Below are 24,533 nucleotides of genomic sequence, written 5' to 3'. Positions count from 1 at the left end.
AACTTGGTAGCAATGATCTGGTCCATAATCACTAATCCCCCTAACTGGGAAGTATCAGTTTCTGAATGCACAGCTCAGGACTGGTGGACTTGGAACACAAAGGTCTAAGAAACTGTTTTACAGACAAAGTCCGGTGCTTTTACACGGCCAAGCAGAACCTACTGTTTCACTAGCGAAGTTTCTCTCGTGGAGTGGCGCTTACACCATGACATGAAGTAACTCAGACTACAGCCTTCTAGCCTCTGTGCCCACATGGATGACTATTTCACCTTACACAGTGCAGACAAGGCCTGGAGGGACACACTAAACTTACTAAACAGAAGAAATGAACCTCTAAGCCTTTAGGCAACACACTTATTCCCTCCTTATGTACATTAGTGAAAAGAACACATAAAATTATTTTGGGTACACACAGACTCCTTCCCTTTTATACACACAAATTTGCATACAACTTCATTACTTCCTTTTTAAGCACTGATTTTATAAAATGCTGCCAAAATAAGAATCAGTCCAGATTACAGACCTAGCACCAGCAAGTTCATCGCTTCTCTCTATCCACTCACACAAAACACTACTACTTCCGGCTTTTGTTCCTGTTCCTTCCACTTGCCATTAAGTGGCACTGACAATTGTCTCAAGGGCTCAATTATGCTTTTGATCCAAGTTCTTATAGCAATGCACTGGATCTACTTCCACTCTTACCAGTGACCACGGCCGCAGCTCCAGTATTAGCAGCAGGAGCATGAGCCCAAGGATTGGTTTCACGAACTGGCATAGCTGTGGACACTACAGCAGCTTGGGATGGTTTAGCAGCAAGCACACAGAAGGCAGAGGCAGTGCCATTAACTAAAATGGGAGCAGACAACATCAGTGCGATTAATTCATGCAAGGCATGCACGTGACTGGAGTATTAGTGGGCCGGGTCATACCTATCCACATACAACACTTTTAGACACTTCCACATGACAGGAGTTCGTGTAAGTAGCCAAACTGGACTGACAGCCAATACAGAGAGTAAATTTCATTTCACCAAGCCAACACTTGTTAAAAGAATCATGGGATGGTGGATTTTGATGTCTGTTAGGAGGCCTTGAGTTCTGACAACTGACTGAAGTTAAATTTGTTGTTTCTATAAGGAAGAGATAGGGCACACCAGTAGTTATTGTACAGTTAATTTTAGATTAAAAAGAACAACACTTTGTAGATACAAAGTAACAATAACTACATTTAACACGCAGAGGTTCTTTTTTCACACAACTTCTATAAAAGCATAGCAGTGAAAGGAATACCAATGGCTGCTATGAGTTCTAGAGCTGGCATTTTCCCACAATTTATCTAAGAATTTGTGTAAAAACCAGTAATTATGGTAGCACAAAATCCCTTCCCTTGCAAGATTTGGTTCCTATGACACACTCCTATGCAGTTCAGGAGGCAGAATGATAAAATAGCCATTACCTCAAAGCCAGTTCCTTTTAGAGGTAACTATCGTTTGGTAGGTGCATGAACTTATTGTTAAAAACAAAACCACAGAAAAATTAAACAGACAAGATGAATAAAGCAGGATGCATTCACCCAAAATACTGGTAACAGGACTTGCACAAGAAATTAAGACCATGTGTGACTAGAAAGCAACATTATGTGCATTCAAGCCTCATCCAGCACCCAAAGAAATCACAAACCTTGAAAGGCAGGAGACTGTGGTGCAACTACTGTCACTGGTTTTGTCATGGGGGCCGAAGAGAAAGGATCCTCTGATGGTGTGCTGAAAGCACTGGTGATCTGAGAGCACAGGGCACTAATGCTGTCTGTTTCCCCTTCTACCTCTGGGACTAAAATGTAAACAGAATTCATTAAATTGAAAGTTTAAAGGATACAGAAACAATTTACAACTACCAATGTGAAATTGAAATATAATTAGTTCCCTTATGTCCTACATGTTCTTGCTACTGATTTGCATGACAGCTTTTTTTTTTTACATTAGTGTTGAAGATCTGGCCTGAAATAGAACACCACAGTAATGTATTTTGTGATTAAGTCAAGAGGGCAAGGAGATCACTGTTCCAGATTTAAAGGATGCTGGTATCAGAAAATAAAAAGGGTTTCCTACAGTTTAAGTAGAGATCTAAATCTTTCAGTATTAAAGTGCTAAACTTCTCAAAGGTTTGGCTCTAAGATTTGGCATTCTGTGAAATGAAAATACTTATTATAGAGTTAAGTGTTCCAACAACATACTTGTACAGAAACTAGATGAACTTTAAATGTACTGACAGTAATGCACAGCGGCAAGTTCAGTCTAGAGTTAGCGTTGGTTGTTCCAGTTCAGTGGTAGCTGAAATCCCCAGTTCTTGTGCTAGAATCATAAAAGCAAAAGCTGAATGCTCAGATAAAATGGATGCTCAGTTTTAAATGAAGCATCAGTATCATGTGGATAATGTAACATCTGGAGTAAAGCTGCCAGCTTACCAGATGTTCTCATTATTACTAATGGCAGTGTTTTCCAAAAGTACCAATCATCAGTCTGTCATTGCACAGAACTGACATGAGCAGGCATAATCAAGCACAAAATAGTGTAAGAAACATAAAATGTCTGCACACAACATGCACCAGATCTAAAATTCAGGGGGAGGCATGCCCAAAAATTGATTCTTTGAGGGATATTCCAACACAGTGCATGCAGTGGGACGGTAAGCAGCACTGGCAGTGGCATATATGGGAACATGCATCAGAAATGTTCTGAATCATGAAAAATTGGGATTGTGCTGTGCTCAGTGACTATCACTACTGAGCAGTGCACTATTGCTGTAAAACTGATTGGCTCAGTGCTGGTCTTAAAGCACAGGTCACTAAACAAGGATTATGAAAGAAGTCAGACTAAGTATTTTTGTTGGGTTTGTCTTTGCCACACTAATTTTTACTTCAAAGCTCAGAACCCTAAAACCAGCTCTGTTGCCAACTGAGAGTACAGCTGGCCTGAAGAATAACACCTAGCTAAGGGAACTCCAGGACATTATGCAACATAAAGAGCATCCCAGGAGTTTATGTTAGGACGACGTTTAGAAAACCCCACTATCATCATGTGAAAACTGTACCACGTAATACTGATACAGCCAGCTGTACCACCTAAACAGGTAGATTCTCTTAATGAAATGTGAAGAGCAATTTCTTTGCTCTCAAAAAGAATTCAGACAGACAGAAGGACAGACTACAGAAGAGCATTACATGATCCCAAGACAAGTGGTTAAGGCCTTGAAGGGATTTGTGTCTCAGGATGCCCTGACAGTAAGTGGAAGAACTGGTTCAGTGACTCAGAGGGAAGAGCCAAAGCTACTGATTCACCAACACCCATTCCTGGAACGCTGCAAGCTGTGCTCCAACACTTCAGATAGCAATTAGAACTGTTTTCTGCATGTGAACCCCACAATTGAAATTCTTGCCTATTCCCAAAGCAGAAATTTTCTGACATGGTGATGTTCGTTCATGATAAATGATAAACACGAGGAAGGATGAAGGATTTACTAGAAAATAAGGAGTTACTTGAAACCACAGAGAAAGAGAAGAGAAGAGAAGAGAAGAGAAGAGAAGAGGAAGGAAGGAAGGAAGGAAGGAAGGAAGGAAGGAAGGAAGGAAGGAAGGAAGGAAGGAAGGAAGGAAGGAAGGAAGGAAGGAAGGAAGGAAGGAAGGAAGGAAGGAAGGAAGGAAGGAAGGAAGGAAGGAAGGAAGGAAGGAAGGAAGGAAGGAAGGAAGGAAGGAAGGAAGGAAGGAAGGAAGGAAGGAAGGAAGGAAGGAAGGAAGGAAGGAAGGAAGGAAGGAAGGAAGGAAGGAAGGAAGGAAGGAAGGAAGGAAGGAAGGAAGGAAGGAAGGAAGGAAGGAAGGAAGGGAAAGAAAGAAAAGAAAGAAAGAAAAGAAAGAAAGAAAAGAAAGAAAGAAAAGAAAGAAAGAAAAGAAAGAAAGAAAGAAAAGAAAGAAAGAAAAGAAAGAAAGAAAAGAGACGATTTAAGGCAATGTTTCCCTGGAACCATTTAGTTTTACCTGAGTTTTTCATGGGGAAATCAGTCTTTCTTTGCACTGTTGAAGGCAGCTCATTTATTCGCAAAGACAACTGGCGTTTAAAAGGAGACATCTTTTGGCTCAGGGCGGGGAAGCCCCTGAAAGAGCCCTGCCTGGCAAGCTGCTCTATGGGGGCGTGCCGCCGCGGGATAGCGTGGGGGTTGCTCGTTTCCTTATCCAGAGAGGCAGCAACTTCAGCAGTAGGAGAGGTCGGTGAGCCAGAAGAGGGGGCAGTATTGTTTGGTGCAGCACCTGGTGCTACTGTTTTCACTTCTGTTTCAACTGCTGGAGGAAACAGGGTGAGGTTAGAAGAGTAAAGCAAAGTACTGTTCAGCTGCCTACCTGTATTCCCATTTGTTTTGAAATGAGAAATTGCAGAAATTTGCATAACTAGTACTCTTGCAAATGAGTTTCTAATAGCACAGCAGAAACACAATTTCTGTATACCTCCATTGTCTTCACCACATCACCTGACACATATCAAAGCCCCACAGCTTTCTAAGGCAAGCCACTTCCTAGAAAGAATGGCCTTACATCTGTATTCTTTCTAGCTGCTCCTGAGATCCCAGCTCCAGAAATACTTGCAATTCACTTATGGTTAAGACTGAAAAATATACTATGTATTTGAGAGCTTTACTTTGTCTCATACAGAACCATGGACAAAATATTACCACCAACTGTATTAAGTGACTTAGAGCAGCACAACTTAGCAGCAGCAGAGAACAGAATGCAGCTCCAGGATCCTCTTTTAAAAATCACCCTCCCAGCCCTGCAGAATTAGCAGCAGCAGCTAAACACACTGCACAAGCTTTAGCAGGACAAAGGTAGCACCAGCACTTAACAGGCTGGGCTGCAGCTCTCAGCTCCTCCAGGAAATAAATCACAGATAGAGGGGAATGTGATGCAAGATAGATTCAGCCTCTGAGCTGACAGGCCTTTCTAACACCAAACACATTTGCAAGGAGTTCCTGTGTCACTCCTGTACTGAATTTAGCTGCAATGTTATTACTCAATCATGAGTTAGTTGCAGTGGAAAATCCTCCAACTTAAAGTCAGCTGCTTCATTTTGCAGGGCTTTGCACAGCACCACAATGCTCCTGTCAGACAGGCCTAATGGCAGAAATGTAGGATTAAGATTTGTTTAAATCATGACACTTGTGATTAGACTTGCAATGGGGAGATTTTTCCACCTCTAGGAAAACTCTATCTCACTCATAAATGAATTGGCTTTGGGGGCAACAAACACAGCTCCATCAACACAGAAGGACAATATCCTGGTATGAGCTCTCATTTTACCTATACTGTTTTCCAAATATTTTAGAAAAAGCAATTACTTTTTCTTTGACACATCAGCAGAATAACTAGAAGTCTGGTAAAGAGAGGAGTCAGACTAGAGATTTCTGAGGAGCTGGAATAGTAGGAGGAACTAATTATGTTGTCTTGTAAGCTTCAGTACCCATGAGTTGCAGCTGCTCATTCAAGTGAAACTTTTCTAATCAGTCTTTCTTGGAAAGGATTTCACACACCTTCATTGAGTCAAGACTTTGACTCATGCCCTCAAGTAACAAAGGCCTTGTGTTTAAGCTTCATTTAGCACATTCTGAAACAAACGTATGGAAACAAGCAGATGGATGATGAAAACCAAGATTAAAGTTTTACAACCAAGAGGCAGCATAAAACTGTGAAATCCTCTGAAACAAAAGTCTGACTTCACTGTGAAGTAGGTTATAAACAGTATTTATAATACTTTATTTTTTGTTAGCTGTAGAACTCCAGGCTCTGTAATAAAACTTGAGTAAGAAGTTCTAATTTCACCTAATTTCAGAACACTTTATCTCCTCTCAAATCAGTTAGTCACTAATTTTGAATGTAATTATTAGTCCAACACCTGTGTGTTTTATGGGGAGGGAGTGGATATTCTGGATTATTTTGGAAAGCACTCTGTAATTGATCTGTTCTTCCCTCATGCAGTACAGCTGTACATACACTCTGTAACCTACCTTAAAAATCAAGATAAAAATACATTCTTTTCTAAGAAAAATGCATATAATTTTCGGTTAATTTACCACAAGGACTAGACTGCATAAATGATTACTTTGTGTCTGGCAAGCTTGTTGTATTTTTTAAACAATTTCCTAATAAGGACTTTTAGTATGGTACCTACCGTGTTCTCTGCCATAAAGCAGCCTGACAAAACAAAGCAGAAGCAGCTTTCACATTTGAAGCCACCTGCACCTTTTCTAGAAGACGTGGGAAAATACTGAGTGAGTCTGGGAACATTTTCCATCTTGTGAGCTGACAATGGTCTGGGAATATGATTAGAACATATTAAGGTTCAAGAGAGGGAATGCTGTAAGGACATTGCTCAGCTTCAATCCTCGCAGAGCCTTAGTGCTGGCTCTGCTCACTGCAGATGATTGTTTAAATTGCATCCCGTACCTTTAGCATCCGGCATCTGTCTCATAATTTCCTCTCTCTCTGCTTGTTCAGTAGCTGTAGTGACCCTGAATGACCCCTCTCTAGTGAATGTGGTTCTGCTGGCATCAAAGGTGGCAGTCACTCCACACTCCTTCTCTCGCTTCTGCTTTCGCTCCAGGCACGCTGCAAATGCACAGCCCACGGCGTGACTCAACCTTTCCCCCTGCAAAAGACAGCATTGCATCACAGTGACTGAACAGAAACACACATGTGCTTCAAGCATCACAAACTGAAACCTGCCTTTACAGAACAAATTAATTAAGGCATTAAAGAAAACTATTTTAATTGTATTTCAGCCTTAAACCTGGCACACAAAGACTCCCAGCTACTAATGCACAAGCCATGTTCAAGAAGGCCACCCAGGAATGAACGAGATTGTTGCACGATCTGTTTAGTTCAAACTTCTGCTACTAAGATGCCGGTGCAATAACGCGCCTGCACCTATCCCTTGCCTCTAGATACATCTGTGCACACAGAAACTCTCATGAAGCTGTCTTAAGGTGTAAGTCCTAAAGCACAGGTAAGTGCTATAATTGGAGAAAGTTTACAGAGGGGGCTCAGGGAGACTCTGCTCTTGCAGCTGTGAAAGTTAAAAGTACAGTGGCGACTACTCACACCTCTTAATAGTCCTGACCAAGTGCACATGTTAGATTTAGGAGTGCCTAATGAAAAGCACTTCTATTATTCACCAGGTCAAAAGAATCCACTATCCAATAACTGTAAAAAAGGAAATTCAAGTCTGAGGAAGTCCAGCAACCCAGCTGATACAGCTGCCACAGCTGAATCAGAGGCACTATTGCTACCAGTAGCTCAACTCATCTGTCATCATCAGTAAGTGAATTGACCTGTTATTCACAGATGAAAACAGAAATGTTCCAGCTCTAACATAAGTTTTACTGGGAATTTCTGACTTCATTGTCTAAAGAAAGATGATAAATTATCAAGCACCATTGCTCTGAACATGCAGCTCTGGGGAGTTCACGCAGTGAATTTGCATGAGGTTTCAAGCACTTTGTACAATATAGGCAGGATTCAACAAACAGCAGAGAGAAGAAAAATCAGGGAGTTAAATAACTTATCTAAGTCTACACAGCAAGAAACTGATTTTAAACCTACTCAAAATATTGTTGTCACTCAGAAGCAAATAGAATGCTAATTTAATTCAGTTTAGCTCCATCTCTTAACATTCAGATGACTTTTCATTCAAGATAACACTCATGTACAAGACACTGCATTCACAACTAGTCTGTATTTACTCACTATGATTTTATCCTGGAAAAAACTGTCATTGCTGTTTCAGTTTTTGGCTGTAAACATTTTCAAATGAGAAAATTTTCTGTCTATTCTTAGAAGAGTAGTTCCCTTCTGCTGGAGATTATCTGAGGCTGACTGCACTCCTTTTACACACAGGCTGAGCAGCACTTTTCTCCATAAGATGGCATGACAGAGGGATGGCAAATATTTCAGATGCAGGGAATTAGAATTAAAATAATTTACAAGGACTAAGTAATATCTCAGTTGGAGTCACAACATACGGCACTGTTCCAGGTAGTCACATTTTCTGCCCTTTATTTCTAGCTAAGAGCTGGGAGAGCTGGCCACAGACCATCCTGAACTCACCGTGTCCTTCACAGCCATAAAGCAGTGGCAGATCCAGCGCCTCGTTGTGCCATCTCGGCAGATGTATGAGAACGCCCGGTCAAAGTTCCTGTCTGGTGCGCAGAAAGAAACCTTCTCTATTGTCTGATCAACTATAAGATCCTAGAGGGAAAAAATCCCCCCCCCACCATACAAGAAATGTGAGGAAATACAGCGCCAAACACTTGAACTCAAGTCATTGTCAGGTGTAACTGCACAAAAATGAGTTATACTAAAAAGGGAATAACCCGATGAGGCTGTAATTATTTGTCATCAGTTGTCATTCAAAATCTGTTCCCAGTACAAAACAAAAAGAAGAGATGACATTCTCCACCACCCATCTTTGGGAGAAGTGTGCTAAGACACCACTGAAGAATTTAGGGACCCAGTGAATTCCTATGACCTCTCTTCTAGACTATGGAGGCGCATGTTATTTTATTTTCATAGCAGCTCCATAGTCTTGTAACCAGAAAGTCTTCACTGCCATTAAAACACAATGCTGAAACCTGGGGGAGAGGTCTGCAAGAGTGAAAAGTCTTGCAGCTGCTACACAAAGAGCAAAACTCCTCTCCCAGTCAGCTAAGCAGGGATGCAAGAGAAAGCACCAGCAGCACCGGTAGCACCAAATGCTCCCTATTTAATCCCATAGATGGGAGAAGTATTTCTAAAAAGGAGACAGTACAGTTAAAGATTATGTCATCCTCATCAAAAACTAGGTTTTTAGTATTTTTTTCCAAATTATTTCATTTGCTTGGTGACTAGTACTTGGCACCTCTGCTGATGAATTCAACCACCAGGAGGCAATAGTTTATTTTCTTTTTAAATCCTTTACTTTTAATTACCTCCAGAGTCCGCACAACTTATTAAAAATCAATTTGAAAATATTACATATATGCAACAACATTTCTAAAAATAATACATGTATTATTACTTTTACATGAGGCAATCAGTAGACTGAATTTATTCACATCAGTATGTTTGTATTAGAAAGTGAATTCTTTAGAGGCAGCAACTTTAGCTCTGATGAGCCATACCACTGCAGCACCCCTGGAGAAGTCTAACCACAAGCAGATATCTGACAGGCAGTTGCGCTCCAGAGGGATATGAATTACATCTGTTTGTCAGTGTTGGCTCGGAGAAATCATCTTTTAGGTTGACCAAAGTAAGTGTCAATTAATATGAACATAAAACAAACTATTTCACACTGACAAGAGTTAAAACTGTTCTCATAGCCATGCCATCTTTTAAAATTCTAGTGCACTTGTAAGCTTAAAGCTCTTATTTCTAATTGTCTACATCTATATAAAACCAAGAATCATTTGCTCTTACTTGGACACATGCGCCTTGGTGGTACACCACGTGCTAATTCATAATAAAAAATTGTAATTTCACAATAAAAATGTAAAACAATCTAGAATCATGCCACAAATATATTAGTTTTCCACTTCAGACCAACATTTTCAATATTAAAGATTATTCAATTTGATATATGCAGTTACTATTTAGTTTGAGTCTGAAGCTACAATCTCCCTATTTAATTTACTCTCTTCATTGCATTTTTGGAAGCTCTTGTTCATTCAGATCCATTCTAGGATTTGGATGCACTGAAAATGACATTGATTGAAATATATATGAGAATTTGCTTATGCATTACTATTGCAACCTTTTGCAATGGTGCAGAACGAAGTTCAGGGATTCTTCAAGTACACTGCCAACAGAACTTATCAGGAAAACCAATGCTTGTTGCAGTAGATGCAACAAAAAATATTTCAAGCTTGTGCTACACCTGCCACATTTTACAAAATGTGTCTTGAGAGTAGTGTGGAATTAACTGGGAAAAAAATTAGCAGGTGTACATATGTTTACAAAACAAGAAATTATTAAACTAAACTACGCACTTCAGTCTTCCTTTCAAATACCAACATTTGCAGTAATCAAGATTGCTGTCCATTTAAAGATTTAGCACATACAGTATTATAGAGATTTAAACTTTTGCCCAGGGAAATCTAACCTTTGTTTTCTCATCTACAACTCGGAGTCCATCCGCTGAAACCCACAGGACTGCTTTGACGGCTTTCTTCCCAGACTTTCAAGAAAAAAAAAAAAAAAAAAAGGGAAAGAAAAGAAAAGAAAACAGTTTTATGCCAACAGCCAATTGCCTCCCGCTTCCCCTCTTCAAGAACTATAACATTAAGTGTAGATGAAGTCCATGGTCAGTAGGGTGCCCAAAGCTCAATCCAAGTTGCAAAACATTAAGAGAACCAAGCCAAAGCCAGTATTTCAGAAACAGCACGTCGTGGGGATGGGGAGAGGGCACAGGACAGGTGAGGCAGAAATAAGGTGTACATCCACTGACAGTAAAGAATTCAAGACTGACCAAGTGGGTGAAGAATTCCACTAGAGTCAGAAGACACTCATTCATAAGGAGTTACACCACAGGTAGCTTCTTCAGCACAAGTTTAAATATAGGAAAATTCTTACCTGATATTTCCACCAGCCCTACCCTCTGCCCCAACAGTCCCATGGCAGAATCATGGCATCACCTTAAACCAGTGTTAAAAGCACCCCAAAATCATCAGTTACTGTGTAGCTTATTAAGCTCATAAGCTTAATGCTAAGATCAATCACCCAAATATGTTTCACTAATTTATTAAGACCTAAATGTCTTATCTTGGGAAAGAGGTATAAAAATAGGATTTCTTAACCCTTGGGTGTGTATCTGGAAAAGCAGTGGTGTGTGGCAGGCGGGTGCAGCGGAGAGTGGTCTGGCTCCTATCCAAAACCTGACTGTGGGAACTTTCAGCTGCTGCAAGCTGAGGCTGAGTAAAAGTGGGAAACACAGGAAGGCTTCAGGAGCCATTTAAACTACAGATTCTTTCCAGGCTGTTTACTTTTCAAGGGAAAGTTACAGAAAACAGTACAAACACAATATTCTTCTGAAGCTAATTCATTGAAAAGAAAATAGGTCAACGTAATTTTACTGGTTGTTACAGAGAACTACTACTAGAAAACTAATACAGTTTCTTTTAGCCTGTCACTTTAATTCACAATCCCCCTATTTTAGCCAGTTATTAAAATACTCTCTTTATGCGTTTTGAAGCACTGGGTTTACACAGTTTGTGGCTGCTAATGGCACCCACCAGAAAACCACTGCAGGGAGTGAAGAAAGCAACAGGGGGGGAAAAAAATATGAAGGGATTTCAGCTAGTGGCTTCAAACTAGAATTGAAACTATTTTATAATTTTTTAATAGTTTATTGCAGATGCATATACTTTATATTCTTACAGCAAGTAATGGAACAAGAATACATTGTGGCATAAGCTACTGCATGTTCCAAGTCTACAATACCAATTTTAACACTGTAAGAATGAAATATCTTGGAGTGAAAACTCTCCAATTATATCACATTGGTTTCATTCTCAGAGAAAGCAGCAAGTGTGAACAAAAAGGTGCTGGCAGAACTTCTGTTTGTTTTTTGGGGAGGAACTATCTGTCCCAATTTCGGAAGCAGCAATGACATCCTGAGCATTTTCAAAAAGCTTGGTAGGAACAGAGAATGGCACTGACTTGCACAGAAGAGCATTTAAAGAAAAAAAGAGAGAAAATAAGCACAGCATGAAAGCAAGCTACAGAGAAGTGCTTGCAGAAGCAAGTTTCTAAATGACCATCCAACTTGTTGGATACCCCAGAGAATGTTTAATTTAGATTCTGGAATGCCTAACAGAAAGAGTGCAACTCATAACAGAAGATACACTTAAATTTACCATCATATATGTTAGAAAATATTGCAGCATATAAAAGGCACTTCTAATATTTTGTTTAAAAAGGCAGTATCAATACCCACAAAATATAGTCTGTATTTTCAATGCTCAGCTAGCTTCCACAGCCTGAAAGTCCCTATTAATTCCAAACCAAATGGTCTGTCTCCTCGAACTGTTTTAAAAAGAGTATTGGTTGTTTGTAAGCCATAAGTCTTAAAAATCTTTATTTCAAGCAAATACAAGCAATGAAGAGAGGATAATGCCTGCAGGTAACTGTTTTGTTTAGACTGCCATCATTAGATTAAGAGATAGACATATTTCCCCAGCAAACAATAAAAACCTTGTCCCTACAGAAACTGTGGACAATTCCTGGAGTTTGTATTAAAGCCAAGTTTAACTGAGCTGGGTACTTCATAAAGCAATGCTCATCTTCAGCAGAGCTACTCCTCACTTGCTATTTTACCAAATGAGGATTTAGAAATAGTTAACACATGAACTTCATGTTTCTCAGAATAAAATGAGAAGGCTGAAGAGCTTCCTACGCCCCTTTTCCCACTGAAACATTTGGTTCCACATGCAAGATAACCAAAGAGTTTTCTTTTTTTCTTAGTGTAGCAAACTCACTTTAATCTCCCAATTCCTTCTTCTATATTTATGGTGGATGCAGTGCTTTGAAAGGGCTTATCCTTAGAGTCTATACCCCAAACCCACTGCTACTACTGCTGGACAATGAGTGATTTTTACATTTTCTGAATTCTCAGCTTATCTGTGCCTACCAGTGATGTATAAAGGGACATACTCCTCCAATCCAGTTCCTATTGGACATACAAATCAAAGTACTACTCCATCTGGGTGGGATATGCCAAGTAAACTGTGATTACAGAGCAGATAGGAGCGTTGCACTATTGGCACATAATGGACAAAGATCAGAGCAGCTGCAAGATACTGCATGGGAAGTGAACTCCAACACAGGATCACAGCTTGTGTAACAAATCCTGGGAGGTACAGGCAATTCCAAACAGAACTGTCTAAAGCAAGTGGCCAATATCCACTGGAACAGGATGCTCTGAAATGTTGCTACCAAGGGACTCATCTAGACATCCAGATCTGTAACTTGTCTTTATATTCTACAGCTTTTAGATGACACCACTGCCTGAGGAGAGCCACATCTGGCATCGACTCCTGGGAGCCTGATTTGCCAGTGCTGAGTCAGCACTCCTAGAAACCTCACTGCTCAGCCCTTCTGGGAAGGTCAGTTATCTGCTCCAGCATGAGAGTCATTATCTGGACTCATTTCAGAGTCCTCAGAGGTCTCCAGGAGGGCAGATGGGCACTTATCCTAACACACAACGAGGCTGGAGAACAAAGCAGGTCCATGGCAGGCCAGGCATGACAGAAACCCCACTGACAAACTGGCAGTGCCCTAGAGATGGGCATCAACCCAGCAAAAAGGAGTTACTTTGATACCTTGCTCTACTATAAGGTGGAAAACAAAGTATTAAGGATGTCAGAACAGAAGTTGCCCAATAACACATTGTTAAAATACTTTAACTTTGTTTCTAGTTTTTCTGCCTATTATATTTTATCCTATCCTGGGACTTTGACACGGCTCTAAGATATATCTGGAGCCTGAGGTATATATAAAGAAAACTCTTCATTTGAGACTCTGTATAAAACATTGTGTGATGAGACATACACACGCTCCGTAGAGGCAAAACGTGACAAAGATCATCAATACCCATTTACAACAGAAAAGTTTGAGTTTTAAAAGGAGCTGCCTAAAAAGCAGCTTATTTGATAAGCACAAAAGCCTATCCGGGAGCTATCAACAGACATTTCATTTTTATTTAAAATTTTAAAAAAGCATTTTCAATACTAACCACTTGAATATTTCCAGAAACCAATCCATCATATTTACATTTTACAAGGAGAAAAATATGGACAGGGAAAGTGGCAGACATGTCTAGACTGACTTTCTGAAAGCTGCTGGTGTGTTTTAAATAGCTCGGCAGTTTGGAATATTGTATTAATCCCAATGCAAGGCACTTGGGGAGAAATTATAGATGAGACAGCCAAAAGATATTAGAGTTATTAGTATTTCTCAATTATTAATAAGAGAACAGCTGTCCCTTTTTCTGCAGATTTCCCTAGATGTGGGCTCCTGTTGTAGGCCAAAGCTGTAATAAAGGTACTGCCCCACTGCTTCTGTGGGGATATCTAAACACTATGGATTTAAGTGGTTTCAGTGCTAATTAATGAAATTCACAGGCTGAAGTATAAGTAGGTCCTTCTTTGTCAAAATATTATAATACAAGAGAAAGGAAATCTAAAATGCTGGTGGTGAAGTACCAGACGTCATTAAATATCAACCAAGATGTAATAGGGAAGATGGCATATTTAATAATTTAAAAAGCCAAAGAAAGATTTTTACCTAAGTGCTATGCAAATACCTTTCCTTTTACATCTTTGCTTTCTTATGTACCCTAATGTAAGTTAGTACCAACAAGCAGAGAGAAAACTAACATACCTAATCAGGTTGAGGCGGGGGCTTTCTGTTTTTTTCCAATTTAGCACTTTGTGTTTGGTATTTCTAGATTCCAGCTCTAGGATTTGATTTGCACACAGGACTGTTCTCATTAATCTGACAGATCTGCCATCTTCTGTATTTTAGCCCCTCACCACCACCACCACCACTACACTTTAGATGTGTGCTCTCCTACATCATAGATAGAGACCACAACTGGAGAAACAGATGTCCCTGCGTGACATCTATCACTACCTGAGTGAATGGTGAAAAAGGATCAGCTGAAAAAACCTTACTTACTCCCCAAGTAAAGCCCAAACCAATTCATGACCAGAGAATAATCTGCTTCAAAAGACTTCAGCATGTATATGAACATTACAAACCTGTTCATTTCTATTTAAGCAAAGTTACATTTTATAACAAGATACTTCAGAAGCCATTATCTTAGATTAACTCCATACGAAATCTGGATTAAAAGGTTTTACAGGAATTTTAAACACAGAGGTAGGAAACAGATGAGAGGTAAAAGAACAAAACCACCCAGCCACCAACGCAGCACATTCTGAATAAGGACAGAGCTGCTTCCCCCTTCTTATCTAAGACATTGTCCTTGTGAAAACAAGAGCAATAACAGAAACTGGAGATTTTTCTGAGCTGAAATTAGGAAAACATAGTAAGTGAACGCCTGATCTCATCTTCATATGCCTTTGAATTGGGACAGTGCTCAAAAAAGGAAGGTTTAAGAGATGGCACACTGCTTTCTCCCAGTGCTAACATTTGGGTATCAACTCATGCTGCCAGGCAGCTGGGCATGAAGCACTTACACAGCACAGACCTCAAATGTTCTGTAGGTATTTGCCCAAGTGATGCAGGTTGGCACAAGTTTAAGGGATAAGATTTTAATTTTTTATTCAGGAATGCCAAATCACTTCAGAACCCTGGATTTCTGATACAGTCCACAGATATCTAAGTTTCTGCTTCAGATTACTTTTGAAACCACATTCTTTGATCAAAATATTTCCAAGCCTGTTTTAGAAGCAAATATTCTGAAATGGATTAAGGCACTCTCAACACCCTGATTTTATGGCAGTGCTATACCAGGGATGTAACTCCTTATAGTGCAAGCACAAACAACGCATTAAACTTACTTTTCCAAAGAAGCCTTTGAAGAACTTCCTTTCCTGGAGGAACAGGGGGGACAAGTCGAGCGCTATTACTGTAGGTAGCTAAAATGTCCCAGGGTTTCAAACCAACAAGCACACACAAGAATAGGGTTTGGAGGGAAAGGAAGGGGTTTTAAGAGTTATCCATGAGAAGGTGCGACAGGCAAACGTGAAAATAATCCTATGAAAATGCAGATCAAAGGGCACACACACAGTTCTAACAAGCTACTGCCCTGAAATTGGTGGAAAGAAGAAAACCTCAGCCCCAATTTCATGCAAAGTGGTTACTTTATTTTCACTCTCCCTTGTTTAGTCCCTTTTGGTTAGGTTATAAACCAAACTTGGCAGCAGACATGGTGGTTAAACAAGTAAAATACTGCACAGGCTCTTGTGAAATGCAAGGTTCTAACTCCAGAATTGCAGGCTAATTTGCTCTGTATTGATCACTCTTCCCCAAAGCTAATGTTCTGTATGTTGGAGAAGCATGTATGGCTGATATAAAGCAGGGGTAAGTACTGCTGCATTTTATTCCATTTGTTTATTGCTCTGGCGTACATGCTACTCTTATGCTTCACATCTTATGCAGTCTTCTCTGAAAAGCAAGGAATTTCACAGCAACCTTGTGGTAGAACTCAAATACAAATGAGACCTCTTTCTCTAAAGCCTTCCAAGGCTTTATGCAATAGTTATACAAATACTAGTTATTCATTCTACAACTCTGAATTGATAGGTTGAACAGCCTTTAAAACCAGCTCAGGCAGGCAGAGACAGTTAGGCAAGGGCAAAGATACCAAAGGCTGAACTACAATTTCCTAAATTTCTTCAGGAAAGCAATTATACCGATTGCCCAATTCACATTAAGAAAAAGCCAGCACACAATTTTAAGCATATTTGCATGCAGTTTAGTTTACTAACTTTATTTTGTTACCCGACTGTGGAAAGTAAACTACATGAGAGGACACTTCACCAGGCCTGCTGCTCTGCGAGCACAGCCACATGTTGCTCTGCATGTGAGGGAAGCCGGCGTGAAGCCCAGAGCTGCTCCTGCTGTCTTTCCAGATTACTTCCCTCTTAAGAAAGCTCTGGTATAGCAGTAGTGAGGAGGAGGTGGAGAATTGCAGAAGAGACAGGGAGTGTCTCTGTGACAGCCCCTGACCTCACGTTTACACTGTGCAATTCCAACCTGTTCATCACTGATACTACTGTATTAAAGTATTGCCACAAATACCCTGAGGCAGTGTCTGAAGAATTGATTGATAAACAAGGTTATATTTAACTCAAAGCTATGGTTCTGATGCAAGGCAACAACTGCCAGGAAATACAACGTCAAGGAGGGAGTGTCCATCTCAGCTTTCCATTTCCTGGCCCTGCTGGTGTGTCCCTCTCTGCCTCATGTCCTTCCACAGAACATTTTACCAAGTATCTGTGACATATTTACATCAACTCAGACACTGTATAAAGAACATCTCCAAGCTCAGTCAGCTGAAAAGCTTAAGCACTTTTGGAGGCAGGAACAGTTATGTATTTGGACAGGATATGGTGAACACTAGGAGGGGAACTAATGGATTAATCACAATGTAGAGCACATAATGAGAAGGGTGGATGCTGCTGCCAAGTTGAGCGATGACTATTGCATTACACTAAATAACAGCTTTTTAAAGACAGCAAAAGCTAAAGAGATTCACCAGAAGCTACCTCATTTTTAGGTGATGGTTAATTTTGCTCTCAGAAAAAAGCTTGTTAAACAAGATTTTTTTTTAAAATAAACTAGACAAGGTTAATGGAAAAGGCGTCATGCAAAATGGATTTTAAACAACACTAAGTTAATGTAATTTAGAGGTAACTAATGCATTTTTTAAAATATTAAATTATGTCTCTTTACCTGCTAAAACAAGAACATATATTAAAACAAATGCATAATTTAAAACAAAAAGTGGCAAGTTAGAAACCAATACTACAAGCTAAAGCTGATTTAAAATCAAAATATGACATGAGAGAGTACACTTTTGTCTCAGATGATGTTCCCACACCTGAGTCAAATACACTTTAACAAGGCCCTTAAAGCTACTTTCCAGTTGGCACTAAATATTTTAAATTCAGTTAAATGGTTCTGAAGAAACCATTTAGAGCTTCATGTCCATCTACAAGAATCTTATCAGATATAAAATGTATATAAAGCTAGCAATGTATCTCTACTAAGGGAATAATGTAAAACTACATTGGTAATACTCTACTAAGGAAAAATACAAGTTCTGTTGATAATATAAATCCATGTTAATAATAAACTAATAGCTAAATATGAGGGGTTTTTAATCTATTATTGAGACTGTGATGCCATTTCATCAGACAGAAAGTTACAGTATTGTTGGTGTGCAGTTTCAGAGCCATGAAACTGTAGCAACAGAGTACAGTGTGGATGAGGGATTCTTGAGCTAAAAGTGACTTCTTGTACTCCGTTGTCAATTTAGCAATGTCTGCATAAAATGCTCACCATCACTTGTTTACAAGTTCTGCAAGATGCAGTGCTCAAAAACAATTACACCCATTAAAGGAGCAAGTAATAAAAAAATCCCTGAAAGGTTATTTCCCACAATAAAGAGACTGAGATACTTGTTTGCATCTTTCAAAAAGTAAAGCAGTAATTAAACTATTCCTTAAGTCAAGATTAACACTGTTCTATATTCTTCTTAGCAAATCCCACAAAATCTTTTAAAACCCAGTAGTCAGTCCTATAAAAGAATAGTCTTCAGTTCCCCAAATAAATTGCCAGCTGTTGTACAGCAAGAATTAAGAGGTGAAAATATATCTATTAGAATAAGAAAAGACAGACAGAACTTAATTTTTGGAAGCTACAGGATACAAATATTTCAACAATTCTAATTTTTATTGACTGGATTTATAAAACCTACACCTTACATGCAGAGAATAAAGTTTAAAATAGTCCACATACACTTCAATGTCATTTAACCACATTAAAAGTGAAGTCCAATTTCCCTAAGCCAGTCTTTCAGTTTGAGCACTGCAGCTCAAACTTGTAATTCTCTCAAAACCAAGAGAAAGCCCATCAAAATAACTAAGTAATGTGAAAGCAAGGGACTACCAGAAGAACAAACTGTTTTCTCATCACATTCCTCACATGCTGAGATATCACCCAGTGTTTGGCTTCTGCTAAATTAAGAGTGTCTTGTACAGAACAGAACTTCCAGTAATGGTGATGTCCTGAAGAAATGCCCCTGGTTTAAAACCCACATAGTGGGGGTGAGGGGCAGGGGTTGAATTGCAGTGTGCAGCTCCAAATGGACCTTGCATCTGATAGAGTCTAGCAACTAAAGCACACAAAGTAATTTCGGTAATCTGAATCTTCCTCCTGGGGCACAAAGAGAATTTCACCTTCACTTCTCAACTTCCAACACTGACAAAGGAGACAAATAGCAATTTTAAGAGATGCACATTTGTATTTGGTGTACACATAGATATCAAACAGCAGAAGAAATCAAAACTATCTGAAGAAAAATGTTAATTTAAGAAAATGGATAAATTCATGCCATCCACAATTTGGAATAATGACATAACATGAATTAAGGAAATCTAACTATTTACTTTCAGAAAATGCTGACTAACTGTAAAAGTTAGATATCCAAGTCTGATGTTTGAATCAGTAATTCATGTGATCAAAAATCACAGTCCTAGAAATCTAGATTCCAGAAGAAACTGGGTGCTATGCTTTTAGTATGTCTCATTAATTATAAGCTTAGCTACACTTAGCTGGCTCGTGGACTTGTAAGATTTTTATAAACTAGAGAACAGCTACTTCACAGCATAGCTCCCCAGGGAAGAGAATGAGAGAAGTAGCACAAAGTAGATACTGCAGCGCTATTTGGTGTGCTAACAGAAAGTATTCTGAGAAAATCAGAAAAAAATCAGAGACAAAAACGGATGCAATTGATTATGCGGTCAGTACTTGCACTTTTAGGTACATAAACTAAATCCACAGAACAAAGACACTCATTTATATTTTGTGTGGCCCTTTTTAATAAAAATCAATCACTAATCACTGCAGACTGAATGGGAACAGATGGGATGCAGCTTGAACAGGTTACTATACATTAGCTGAGAAAGAAAAGAATGAAAAGACTTGATTTTAATCAGAGCATTAAACCAATTCACAAACTTTACAGCACAACAGAAGGCAGAAAAGATAACCTGTAATGCTCTGCTGTGTGCTAGAAAGAAGGGAAAAAACAGGTTTAGATGGAAACCGTTTGAGCTCTCAGACTTGATGAGGAAAGGGATGTCCAGTGGCACATATTTTAAGCCAGTAGAAGGGTTTGATGGACTTGTTTGATGGATTTTGTTGCTTCAAGAATACAAGGGTTTCTTCCACGGCATGCATACTGAAGAATGTATGTAGATAAAACATGTAAGAGAAGTGATGACAAGGACTGCAGTTCTCTCTCTCTATTAAACATCCAATTTTTTCATGTCCTTTCTCCTGTGCTTTTCAGTGATGTTAAAGCCTCAGTTCCTTGACAGACTGATCACTGCCTTTCTGGAGTTTGCTATTTCCACAGGATTCTGTGGTATTATTACTGCAGGAAAGAGATGACAAGTCCTCTTCAAATGAGCCACAGAAATACAAAGAGCTTTGAACGAGTGCCATTTACAGGAGCAAACGTTCACAGAAGCCAAACTAAGAGCAGCCCACCTCATGACATGTCAGAATTAGGCAGCCTTCAGGCCACTTTGAGCAAATGCAAGCCAGATTATTTCATGCATGACTACAATGCTGCAGTGCATTAGAAAAAAAAGCATCCTAAAACAAGTAATATTTTGTATAATAATGGCGAATTAAGTCACTATTAAAGTGGCAGGCAACAGAGGGAAAGAGAGAGAGGGGGAGAAGAAAAGAGAGAGAGGGAGAAGCTGTTAAAAAACAATGGCTGAAGTCCCATGTGGGTACCAACTTAGCCTGAAAGGTCACAGAGAATTTTTACACATTTGTTTTGCAAATAGTTTCTGCAAGTAGAAAGAACAGCTGTAACTCTCCCTCTCATCATCAGATTAGCACGTCCCCCCAAGAGCAGCAGTGCTCTCAAACCGGCCAACTGTTCTCCTAACATGGGTCAAAAGTTCACTCTTTAGCTGGAGCACTGCTCCGAACAGACCTCTTCCAGTAACACTTACAGCCCCAAAGCCAACGTTCCCATTAAACAAATATACATACAGATTTCAGCCTCTTCACAGCATCTTCACAGATATGCATTCCTCTGGATTCATCCACTTCGACGTGGCCCAAGTACTGCAGGAAAGAGTATGGGGAGAAAAGGTTAATAGCAGCTCCTTAAACTCCTGGGAGTTTGATGAATCCAAGATCTGAATTCATCTCAGTACAGCTGATGCAATAGACATTACCAGCACTTGACCAGCCTTCTTTTAAACCTGCATTTGGGGATTTGACTGTGTATATCTATGGGGGCACCAGAATCAGCAGAAAAGCACAATACAACTAGAAATTTGGAGTAAAAGACAGACTTTCCTTACTCGGGGGAAAATACGTAATTGGAAGGTATTGAAAACTGTGCTTTCCTGCTTATTCATCATCAGCTTTAGTCATTTTTTTTACTAGCATAGCAAGAAAACCTTACATCAATATAGAGACAATGGTGAATAATTAATTTTTTAATAATGATAAATGTATTTATTATTGAAAACCAAATTACACTACACAGGAAGATGACCAAATATATTTGCATGGTAATGTCCAAATATGAGAAATTTGCCCACCTGTTTTTCAAAACTGTAAACCAAAATTGTTTCTCTTCATTACAACAACAGGCTGTTATGTAGACACTGAGACATTCATCGCTCTTACAAAGAGGGGTTGAAAAAAAAAAATCTGTTTTCCACAGATTCATCTTACCAAGCACTACTTAAACCCCCTAGCAACACAACAGTGAATAGAAACATCAAGCTTCAAAGTCTTTGAATTTATAACCTAGAATAATATTAGTCTATAGAGAAACCAGTTGCAAGACATATATGTCAAGAATGTAGTGTTCAGGGTACCATGGATAATTTTACACTCAAACTTTTAGCTTTAATTTTTCCAAATTCCCTGCTTTTTCCAATCATAGAGGGGTTTTTTAATAGTGAAAGGAAGTGTTCTCTCAGAAAAATTCATATCCTTTTTCAAAGTACTTAACTCTTGAATAAAATCAGAGAAACTATGAAAACCTTTCTGAAGTTTTGTAGTGAGAGCTATAGGTGAAAGAAACCTGCACCAATTTACTTGCCATTCTAAGAGTTGTATGCAATTCAGCGTTTAGATACTAGGCTAGCTAGAGAGCGAATAAGTGGTTTTAAAATATGATACAGGAATCAATGCTTGTGTCACTTAATGCAGTAGTAAACACAAGTTTAATAACCTTTTAATAAGTTGCACTTTATAACAGACTATTCTGTCATGAGTTATTTGAAATCTAGGTTTTCTTTCATTAATTAGGATACTAGACTTGGACAAAAACCCATTTCACTCACAGTACCATACTGAAGCACCCTCAGATTCAGAGATTCAACTATATGGAAAAAATCAAGATTGTTTCAAAGATTTAATAGAAATTGGAAAGCTGAGGTTTTTCATGCAAGGCAAGATGCTGCACAAGAGGAAGCTCTAAATATCATTAAACTGCTGAAAGATTTACAATATCTTAAGTGACAGAGAGCTTTAGCATTAAATCTCACTATGTGGAATTTTTTTAAACAGAGTTAAATGTGGATTGAACAATTTGGGAAGAATTTCATTTAAATCAGCCCTCACAGCTGGAGAACAGCTTAAAAAATAAATTGCACTGAAATTAGAAGGTAAATAAAAGATCTGACTCTTTAGAGCTTTTTCAAAATGAGCTCTGTGAGGCTGAAGCCTTATAATTGAATGCTGGAGCTGCCAAAACAGCAACTGTACTCCCTCAGTTGAGCTTGCTGAACACTTGCACAAGATCTTCATTTCTCCAGAGCACGAAGCAGAACATTTTAATCCTAAAAATACACAAACAGTAACAACTAAAGATGCAATTAGTGTGTGTCTGGAAGTACATATGTACATCATCAGCTACTCAGTTGACTTTTCCATGACTTTTCTGGGAGAAGTTCCAGATGCAGAAATTCTGTTATACATTTGTCATGAGAAAGTTTTGGGTTTAGCAACTTCTCTTTAAGAAGAGAGTGATATAGACAGGAGCAAGCCTGAGGTGTGTACTGGACAGAAAAAAAGTATGTGTAAGGAACAAACCATCTAGTTTGCATGACCATTTGTATCATCCATATAGAGGGCAACTTTCAGATTTCCTGATCTATCTGCACATCTCATTTACTTCAGTATAGCCAGAATGCTTCCAACTGAAGATTCAAACCATTCAGCCCCTGTACTTGGCAACCTGCCTTTTGCTTGGAAAAGGGAGAAATGGAACAGGGTAAATATTGCCTCATGTCACACTGCAAAACAGACAACCATTCTCCCCTGTGTTGCCAAACCTCTATTCAAGTCCCATGTTCCAACTTCCAGCAATCAGTCATGCCACTGCTGCTGGAGACAGCAAGTTTAGCTGCAGTTTTCAATACTGCTTCCACTCCTGTGAATGGAGACATTATTACACATATCAAGTGCATCTATCCACACCAAAGGGGTATAATCCACAGACCTCATTGAGCATCAATCAATTCTGAATTTTAAAATAAATTACACTCTCACACAATACTTCTTTATGATATAGAGGACAAAAGGTACTTTGTTTGCATTTACATGTTACACTTCTAGCTCTTCATACAAAAAGAAAAAAACTTTTTCTTGCCGTTGCAGAAGCCAGTTCTGCAGAAGCCAAAAGTTCATCATTAGCACTGCTGCTGAACATCTTACAGCAATTTGAAAATTCTTCTTGCTTTGGTTTCTAATTTTTCTGGGATGGAGTGGTGGTGTGTTAATTGCTTACACATGCCAATATACTTTTCTTTCCTGTAAAAATAAATTTTAATTCTATAACCAGAATGCTGTGGTCCTCTTCATAGCCAAATGTCCCTTAAGCAGCAGGTCCCCTTCCAAGTCTTCAAGCTTCTTTCATCAGTCTAAGAGTAGATATACACAGCTGCTGTATTTTACTAGTGCTGCAATATGGTTTTTAATGGACTGTAATCAAAGACAAAAATGGTTTTTAATGGACTGTAATCAAAGATAAAAATATTTCCTCAAGAAGACTGGAAAGAGACTGTCAAAACTGAAACCTCTTCTAAAGTTTCTATTTTAAACAGAAGTGCTAAATTGTAAATCTATCTCAACTTAGCCTTAAATTTGAAATATTAGCTCAACTTACTAATGCAGCAGCATTTTATGAATGGCATTTCAAAATTTAATAAAGGAAATGCAGCTACTAGTTAGAGCCAGAAATGAAAGTTAAACACCAGAATTCAGGACTTCAGAAAAATAAACTATTGTTAAACTCTGTTGTTACATCACTAAAAAAGGATTACATGGAAACCACTTTAAAGCAGACACACAAATCCCACACTTCTATACACAACCTTTCAGGATCTTTGAAAGGAACTTCCCTTTCAAACTAAAGGAGAAGAAACATACTGTTGAAGTTGTGGGCAGCAACTGGGCAGCAACTGTCCTATGTAAGTAAAATCTCATGCAAATCCATGACAGCACATTATCACAAACACACTCAAGGACTGGGGCACGTAAGTGCTGGGTACACAGAAATCCACAGAACTGCCCAAGCCATACTGTGGTGGATGATGACTTTGAGAACAGTAAGGAAAGGAGTACCTCTGACATATTTTCAAAGAGCATTTCTTGTCACAGGGATTGTAGCATTCCTGGAGAAAGTGAGTACTTTTCCATCAGGAAAATGCACATAGCAGGAATGC

The 24,533-nt window shown here is 39.0% G+C and overlaps 1 protein-coding gene across 10 annotated transcripts in view; it reads right to left on the bottom strand.

Moving 5' to 3' along the window:
• Positions 1–24,533, bottom strand: part of NUMB (NUMB endocytic adaptor protein) — a 92,938-nt gene that overhangs the window by 2,242 nt on the left and 66,163 nt on the right. For 4 of the 10 annotated variants that reach the window (XM_077180236.1, XM_077180237.1, XM_077180238.1 and 1 more), the window contains 7 exons: positions 20,836–20,910; positions 15,597–15,674; positions 10,175–10,249; positions 8,146–8,286; positions 6,487–6,688; positions 4,030–4,332; positions 1,680–1,829 (listed from right to left, as the gene is read on the bottom strand). In XM_077180236.1, coding sequence (XP_077036351.1) covers positions 1,680–1,829; positions 4,030–4,332; positions 6,487–6,688; positions 8,146–8,286; positions 10,175–10,249; positions 15,597–15,674; positions 20,836–20,910 — 1,024 coding nt within the window. Of the gene's footprint in view, positions 1–702; positions 847–1,679; positions 1,830–4,029; positions 4,333–6,486; positions 6,689–8,145; positions 8,287–10,174; positions 10,250–15,596; positions 15,675–20,835; positions 20,911–24,533 lie in introns of all 10 variants that reach the window. The other 6 variants (XM_077180245.1, XM_077180240.1, XM_077180241.1 and 3 more) reach the window with 6 other exon arrangements.

The sequence above is a fragment of the Agelaius phoeniceus genome, chromosome 6 (genome assembly GCF_051311805.1).
Source record: "Agelaius phoeniceus isolate bAgePho1 chromosome 6, bAgePho1.hap1, whole genome shotgun sequence".
In the NCBI taxonomy this organism is placed as follows: Eukaryota; Metazoa; Chordata; class Aves; order Passeriformes; family Icteridae; genus Agelaius; species Agelaius phoeniceus.
The sequence above is the reverse complement of the archived record's forward strand: the minus strand, read 5'-3'. Positions and strand labels throughout refer to the sequence as shown.